The 8,526-nt window shown below is 39.7% G+C and overlaps 2 protein-coding genes across 3 annotated transcripts in view; one reads left to right on the forward strand and one right to left on the reverse strand.

The window, feature by feature from the left end:
* Positions 1-2,159: 2,159 nt before the first annotated feature.
* Positions 2,160-5,015, forward strand: LOC118335126 (zinc finger protein 382; the record flags this gene model as incomplete). Its single annotated transcript, XM_035671331.1, is given in 1 exon segment — positions 2,160-5,015. A coding segment is annotated over 1 exon segment (645 nt). The 3' UTR covers positions 3,075-5,015.
* The window catches only part of nectin4b (nectin cell adhesion molecule 4b), a 19,527-nt gene continuing 16,009 nt past the window's right edge, over positions 5,009-8,526 (reverse strand). The window contains exons 9-11 of one of the 2 annotated variants that reach the window (XM_035671329.1): positions 8,280-8,339; positions 7,179-7,379; positions 5,009-6,315 (exon numbers count right to left, since the gene is read on the reverse strand). In XM_035671329.1, the coding sequence (XP_035527222.1) occupies positions 6,097-6,315; positions 7,179-7,379; positions 8,280-8,339 (480 nt within the window). In that variant the 3' untranslated portion in view covers positions 5,009-6,096. Of the gene's footprint in view, positions 6,352-7,178; positions 7,380-8,279; positions 8,340-8,526 lie in introns of both variants that reach the window. The other variant, XM_035671328.1, reaches the window with a different exon arrangement.

Below are 8,526 nucleotides of genomic sequence, written 5' to 3' on the forward strand. Positions count from 1 at the left end.
ATTATTTCTTTTGTTAAACTCTCTGTGTTAATAAATAACTTTATACTACCAAAACCAACTGGTTTATGTTGCTTCCCTTTCCCCTTCCGAGCCGGGTCGTAACAGTTGTTTTGGAGGCGAGGGAGACAGTCAGACCAGCACCTGTCTGTCAGGAGGGACATGAAGAGGACGAGAAAGAAGATGTGGAGGGAAGGGAGAGAGGAAGAAGAGAAGGTGGATGAGGTGAAGGGATAGCATGAGAAAAACGAGCAGGAGGAGAATGGGAGGTGAAAGAGAGATGTTGAGTAGTAGGAGGAAGCGAGGGAAGAATACATAAGATTAAGACAAGGTGAAGAAGACAGGGGGGCAAAGGAAGAGAAAGGACAAGAGAAAACTGAGACTAATAAGAGAAAGAAAAATGCAGAGTGGGAGGAAAGTTTTGCAGAGGAATATTTACTTTATTATCATGGTTGTATCACTTACTGTTTATTGCCAAGATTATTGTATGTATTCACATTACAATGTAATCACATTGTAGTGAAAATGATTAACCCTTAAAAAGCTCCAGTGTGCGTGATTTAGTGGCATCTAGCTACTGCTTTCATCCTACCTTTCCAAGCATGAGGAAGAAAACCACAGTGGCTCCAAACGCACTATTCTTATATTCAGGTGATTATACACCAATAAAAACATGCCCATAAATATTATATTTCATTTCTGACAATAGATCCTCCTAAATGCTACACACTAGACCTTTAAAGTAGATTGTAGTGTGTTATAAAGTAACTATTACGTTTATATATATGGCTTATGAATAGTAAACGAGCAGTGGTTCCCGTAACCCCAATAAACGCTCCTTTTATTGTGTGCAATATGAATCTGATGGCCTTTTGCTCTATGTTGCCCAGAAGAATTTTATTCAAATGGAGGGATTCTCCCCCTCCAGCGTATGGACAGTGGATTAGAGAGATCATGTGTGCACCTAGAAAAAAAATCAGATATACCCTCAAAGAGGCCACCAGAAAACCTTTTTCACTCTTAATTTATTTGTTATTATTTCTGTATACTTCTTTTCTATGTGTACGTCAACTTATTTGTATGAATGCATTTATATAGCTGTATTTTTGTTTGGATGTTTGGGTGTATAAACATTTACTAATGGTCTAGTTCTTGGGGGGCGGGGGGTTTTGGGGGTGATAGACCAGACTGTCCTATATTTGAGTTGTGTTTGTCTATGTGATATATTTAAATATAAAAAATTAAATAATTTTTAAAAAGCAGTGGTTCCCAACCTTTTTCCTTAAGGGACACCTTTTGTGTATGATGACCCCTGACTACGTGACTTTAAAATCAAGAAGGCCTTGCAACCCCTTGTGAAGCTTTGCCAACCCCTAGTGGGGGTCCCACTGGGTTAAATAATTGACGGAGGTCAGAGCTCCAAAAGCAAACTGTTTAGAGTCAACTGTGAACACTGCATTCACAGGCTATTCTTCCAGTGTGTACATTCAACTGAATTTACACACAAATGAAGACACAAGCTGTACTAGGAATGGGAAACAAGAACCGATTCCGAATTGCCCCATCCTCAAAATCATATGCCACCAAGCTTATCAATTCCTTTATCAATGCACATTCAATCAATGACATCAAACTCGTGAATATGCTGCCGGAAACTTGCAGCAAGAAGGAGTCATGGTGGAGAGGAAGAAACGATCCAAATTGTGGCCTCGTTTCAGAAAGAAACTCAAATTTCTGTAACTCTACTCTGCTTCTACAATGTGTTTGGACTAGAGGTATAAGAAAATATCAAAAATAATATTTCACAATATTTGGTTTTGTGATATTATTCTGGTTGCATGAAAAAGGTAAACTTTATTTTACTCAGATTTTATGCATATGGTGTGTTCTTTATACTTAAAAAACTTTTCCTAAAATTATGTTTAAATAAAAACAATCATATATTGCCATGTTTACAGTATCACAATATATTTAATTGTAACCCCTGTATTGTGATATATATCGTATAAATACACAGCCCTAATACATACTACCAATTGGCTCTTCTTTGTGTGCCATCCTTTATAAATCACAGTAATAAAACCGTCTTTAAGAAGTTATTATACAATGAAAACTGTTCGGTTGAATAGAAGTTAAATAAAAACGCCTGCTCTGTCATTTCAGGGCCGATAATAGATTCAGTCCAGACGTTGTCTTCTGATCAGAGCGTCAGAGAGAAGGCGGACACCTCGGCCAATCGACGAACCCCGCCGCCTCCGCAGACGGAGGAGAAACCGTGCGAGCAGCTCAAATCTGACCACTGCGAAAGCGACGGCAGAGACGACGACGAGGACGACCTAATAGTCAAGCTGGAGGACGAGGACGACGTCCAGATTGTGGAGCAGATCGTGGACTCTGATCAGAGCGTCAACGACGGCGCGGCTCACCACGAGATGGAGCTGAGCCTCCAACCTGCTGAGCTCATGGAAGAACAAGAGAGCCAGCAGTGGTCGTCGGTGTCGGTGGGAGACAGCGACACCGCCGACGAAACGGACTGCTTCTTCGAACCAAAGCAGCTGTCGCAAAATCTGGACTCGGAGATCCTGCTCATTCAGAACGCTTTGGACATTTTTGATCATTCAGCGGAGACGGCGTACTCGGACAGGTTCGCGAGGGACAATGGACAAGGTGCGTCGAGTAAATCAAGGGCTCCCGTGCCTTTTAGCCAAGCTCAACCAAGTCAGCCTATAGAAGCAATAAATCACCCGGAGAGAGGAGTGTCCATCAGGTTCCTCTCGGAGAAGCAACCGCAGACTAAAACCACGTCGGCCTTCAACGCGGACAGCAGATTCTTCCTCCTGAACGACCCCGAGTTGCACAAAACCATAGCGAGCCGTCGCATCAAGGAGAAGTGGTTCATCTGCCCGTTCTGCGGCAAGAGCTTCGATCGCGTCAGCCACCTGGAGATTCACCAGCGGATTCACACGGGGGAGAAACCGTACACGTGCGACACGTGCGGCAAGTGTTTCTCTCAGAGGAGTAACCTTCGCACTCACCAGCGGACTCACAAAGAGGCTCTATCCCAAAATGCAGTTTGATTCTGTAGAGTTTGAAGAAAGTATCTCTGTGGCATTTATGTCTAGACGATTTCACAAATTCTCTTTGTATTTTGATATTACTGAAAAGTAATGTAGCCGACTGATTTACTGTGCACTTCTGTTTCCTTTTTGGATATTATAACTTTGACATAGCTTTGATTGTAAGAACTAATTTTGGTACAATGTACTGTTTGTAAAACCTGGCGGTTAAAAGATTTATAGAAAACACTTCTAAATGTTGATTTGATGATAGTCGTTGTGAATCAGAAAGGTTTGGACAACAACGACCTGTTTGTATTATTATAGATCTAATATCCCTCAGCATTACCTTTTATCCCATCCACTGTTCATTATCAGGTTCACAGTGGGAATCGAGCTAGTGGAGCAGCCCAGATCTGCATCTGAATAAGCTTGAAGAATGATTTCAAAACAGATTTTCCTTGACCTGATGGAAAGACAACCACAGCACTTAGAGGATGAGACTGAACTCACACTAAGTTAAGTCACAGCGGTTATTACTCGATGACCTGCGTCGTCTTTGTAAGCCGAAAACAGGGAATTTGAGGCACAATTCATTAAAGATAATTGGCACTATCTTTCTTTTTGTAAAGGAAAGTCAGATTTTTTAAGGCTTTTAAGCAAAGAAAGCTCCTTATTTTAACATTTTAAGAATTCAAACTCATTCCATTATAGCTTCCATTTATATGTTTACAGCTCAGTAACGTCAGATAGGATCCTTCATAGTACGAACATTCATATCCAGCAGTAACTTACTCTACATCTTATAGGTAGTCCTTGGTGTCCTCCAGTCAGCCACGCCTGGTTCACTTCCACCCGCTCTGTATGCATAGACATTTTTGGAAATATGCTTATGCACTTTCTTGGAGAAAGTAGATCGATACCACTCGGATCTGTGTAGTTCATTCAAAGCTACAGCTTAGCTTAGCTCTCTTCAAAGGTTACAAAATCAGAATCTTTTCTAATTCCCACCAATTAACACAACCGTATATCTCGTTTGTTTGATACTGACATTGATAAAATAATTCCAGCATATAACCCGCTTCTAAAGCTTTTTGTGGTTTGGTTTTGACTTGGTTTTTGTAAACAAACATTTAACATATTAATTAATACGCTTCAGAGGTGCTAGTAGGCAGGTGTTTTACTTTTGCACAGTCCCGGGGTAGCTGTTTTCCCCTTCTTTCAGTCTCGAGTTAAAATAAGATAAGATATACCTTTATTAATCCCCCGTAGGAGAAGTCAGTTCAATTCATTGCTAAGCTAACCAGCTGCTGACTGTCAGACATGAGAGTGGTATCAATCCTCTCATCTAACTCTCAGCAACTAAGTGAATAAGCGTATTTCACAAAATGTTTTACTAATCCGTCAAAAGGACCAGTGTGTAGGATTTAGTCGGATCTAGGGTTGAAGTTGCAGTTCACAACTAACTGAACACTGCTCGCGTCTGTATTTCACAACCTGGAAATGTGAAAAGATTGCGAAGTGTGTAGGAAAAACTATGGTGGCTGCAAAACCAGTTTGTCCATACTGGGCTACTGTAGAAACAAACTCCAAGGGCCTTTTCTGCCAGTAGATCCTCTTAAATGTTACAGACTGGACCTTTAAATACAGAAGTTCTCTGAGATTACTGAACTCATCGCCCTGTAACAGTGAGCCCAGCCAACCTGTGAAAATGCACTTTTTTTTTTCTACCTGTCTTAACCGTCGTTATCGAGCTTACAAGGATGTAAACGTCACAAGGGATGAACCAGGAAATCACTACAGTCTAATACGAATGCTACATTACTGCAGCGGCTGTGATTAACGATGCCCTTTAAAACCTCCTGCGTGAGCCGAGACAAGCGTAATTGTCCCAGGTTATAATAAAGAACAATGACTTTTGTTTTTATGCTGTACTTTTATGAATAAACTTTTTAACATTTACATGTCCACTTTTTCAGTTTCATAGAAAAACACAATGGATATAAAACAATTTACACACAAAAAAAAAAACATATACACAGTTGCTTTACAGTTCCTCTGCTGCACGTTTCATCCAGTTTTGTCACATTGATGTCGATAAAACTGGGTCATGGAAACCAGTTTGTTGCGTTTATCCATCCAGTTTGAAGACTTTGTCCATGTCTGTGTTCAGGTTCTCAGGGTTACAGCCTTTTTTGACCTTTGTAACTGCAGTTGGCTGTTAATTACATGATCACAAACATAAAAGAGCTCCTTACATATATATATATATATACATATACATACACAAATACACATACTAACATCTTATCCACAGGTGTATCCAGGGTGAAAATATCAGAGTTTTGAGTGCAGTTTACTCTTCACTTTGTCAAGCATCAGAGCTTAGATGTTGTCCTCGTCCACATCTTCCTTCCCTGCATGTTTATGATGTAAACAAAGAACTGTAAATTGGCATCATTTATTGGGAATCTCCCAATTCAAATCTTTGAATTTAAAATAGTTTGCCCAGCTGTTAAGTCACCAAAGCAGAGGATATAAACTTTTAGCACTGCAGGTAGTAAACATTGTGTAACAGGAACCTTTGTTACATGCACTTTGAAGGAGATTGTGGTTTGTGGAAAAAAAAAAAAAAAAATCCTAAAAATTAGGATTAGGATAAAATAAATTGAACCGCAATGTCACCGGTTTGTGTCTGTCTGGGGACCTTTATTGTATGACATTCACCATCTTTCTCCCCCACCTCATTTCCTGTCATCTCTCCATCATCAGCTACCCAATTAAGGCATAAAAAAAAAAAAACCCAAAAATAATTTAAACACATTCCAATTATTATAGGGTTAGGATAAAAGCTCAAAATCTCACAAGCCAGAAGCAAAAAAAAAAGAAGAAGAATCAAAGTTTGGATCATTCTCGGGGCTAATTACCCACTGCAGTCAGTGTGTACAAAACAAACATCCCATTATATAAATGAAGTCATTTTCAATGCAGGAATGCATTACAGGCTTTCTTTCTTCTCACGTTGTGAATGGGAGTCTGTGGGCTAGATGATCTGTCCTCTGGGGTGCAGCAGAATGGCGTTGGAGTGTGGCCTGGGCCTGAGGACGCCATTACTGTAGTAGAAGTGATTGGTGAGCGCTTCTGAAATCTGGTAGGAGCCGTCGACTTCGTCATCCTCGTGTTCCTCCGCTACCGACTGTGGGGAGTCTCTCTCCATGTGGTAGTCTTGGTCTCTGGGCCCGACGCACTCGTCTGGCTGGACCTTCAAAGGAATCAGGGAAGAGGGCAGTCCTGAGTCCTGGTAGACGGAGATTAATATCACATTACTACTTTTCTGATAAAAAAAAAAGATCCAATAGAGTGCTAAATGGAGATAAAAGTAATTATGTTACACCTCTAATCATTTCCACAGACTAAATAGGGCTGTGATTCTGAAATGATTATTTGGACTGGAACATATTTTGGTTGTACAACACATCTCCAAACTTTGTACGGCAACAGATACCGTATGTGTGCTTCTTTATGGTGGAAGCGAAAATCAACACACCCAGGCTAAAAACTGAAGAAAACAGATATAAAAACACAATTTTTACTGTTCCAAACAGCAATCAACACACCATGCAGTGTGTATACAACATATACCACCCTATTTAAGGTGGTAGAATTACTCAAAAAGGACATACCGAGTGATCTACTCTCTGCTATAGCAGTAGCATTAACAACCATTGTTTAGCAACAGTTTGGTCAATAATACACCACTAGATCTACTTAAAAAAACGTAAAAGGAAATATAAACTTTTCTACATTTGGCAGTGTTGAACACAACCCTTTACCTGTAAAATTTCCTGTAAAATGTGGCATTGTTGAATGATGGTATCTCCTATTTGTACACTAATGAACAAATATGTGATTTGGAAAAGGACAGATCTATCCAGACACGTTTTTTTATTTTATTTTTATTATGGCTGATAGAATAAAGAGGATGTCTTTAGCCTTCATGTGTGTTGTGTCTCCATGACAATGTCTGACAGTGACAATGACAATAAATAAAACACGATACCATATGACACGTACAAGCGAAACTAAATGCATTTCAAACCTAATCTCTCTGATGCTGACACATACCAGTGACATGTTGCTGCTCTTCAGGTAAGACTCCACCCTCCTCCTGCGCTCCTCCTTCTCTACATCCATCTCCGCTCCTCTCAGGCTCTCCCTGCCGTCGTGCCAGACTACGGGACGTCCCAGTTCGTCCACCTCCACCCCACCCGAAGACCCCCACTTCCCGCCCAGAGTGGACTGGCTGCCTTTGTAGATGGGTCGTTCCTGCAGGAGCGGGAGGAGACCAAAACAGTCACAACACTGATAACAACTGTTTGTTTTCTTCTAAGTAATTACTATGTAATTTAGTCAACTGTAATCCTTTTTTCTTCTTGTATTAATTTGCGTTATAATGGAGGAAAGAAAGCTGGTAGAAACAGACAGCTGCTGACTGATGGGACTCGTTGCATTTTCATTTAAAGTGGGATTATTCAGCATTTACCCGAAATCTTTAAAAGTCCCTAACCTAAAATTCTGGCTTTTATTTACTGTTGGATTTTTATTTATTTTACAACTGAAATCCAGACTACTAAATCACTTAAATTGTGTTTTTATTTTTAATCCTATAAATGTGAGAAAATACCATATCTTCATATTCCAGAAGCTAGAGTCAGCAATTTTTTGTCAATTCATTTCTTGTTAATTAACTAATCTGCTGGTTTCCCAAACTTTTTATGCCATTAAACCCTTTGGGAGCCTAAAAAATATCAAGCTTGTGCACCTCCCCCTACGTATGATACATAAATCTATTACACATATAATCAACTGGTAACATTTTCAGGGAAACTATTAACAAAAAGAGCCAAGGTTAATTGAATGACATTGTCAAGTACATGAACTGCATATTTTCCTGATTCAAAAATTAAACTGAAAATTCTTTTCAGTTATTTTCTTTAAAAAAAAAGACACTGAGTGAATTCAAGTCTTCATATTTTAGATTTAAATGATGTAATTGCTCAGTGAGCATCATCTGTTTTTCTTTTCACCGCTATCAAAAATCTGTCCTAAATTTAAATTACCTGAATCTTTACCCAGCCTTACAGTACTCATTACTGTACAAACTAATTTGAACCAAATCAAAATCAAACTGTTCTTCCACTCCACTGCCCCCAGCGAGGAACTCACCAGAGACATTTGGCTATTTTTCATTCGGCTGTCTACTCTGAGCAGCGCGTAATCTTCAGTCTGAAAAAAAAAAATAGAGAGAAAGTAAAAGAATGTTTGTGAACATGAACACAAAAGATAAATAAAATGATTCACACAGAATGGAATATTAATGATGTGAACACCGCATGCTATTTGTTTGAAGCTGCAGCAGCCTGTAATCATCGGCCTCTGCAGCAGACACGACTGCTGACTTGCCAGCGGCTCC

This window comes from Morone saxatilis, unplaced genomic scaffold, assembly GCF_004916995.1.
Source record: "Morone saxatilis isolate NCDOM2014 unplaced genomic scaffold, NCSU_SB_2.0 Contig23, whole genome shotgun sequence".
NCBI classification, from domain to species: domain Eukaryota; kingdom Metazoa; phylum Chordata; class Actinopteri; family Moronidae; genus Morone; species Morone saxatilis.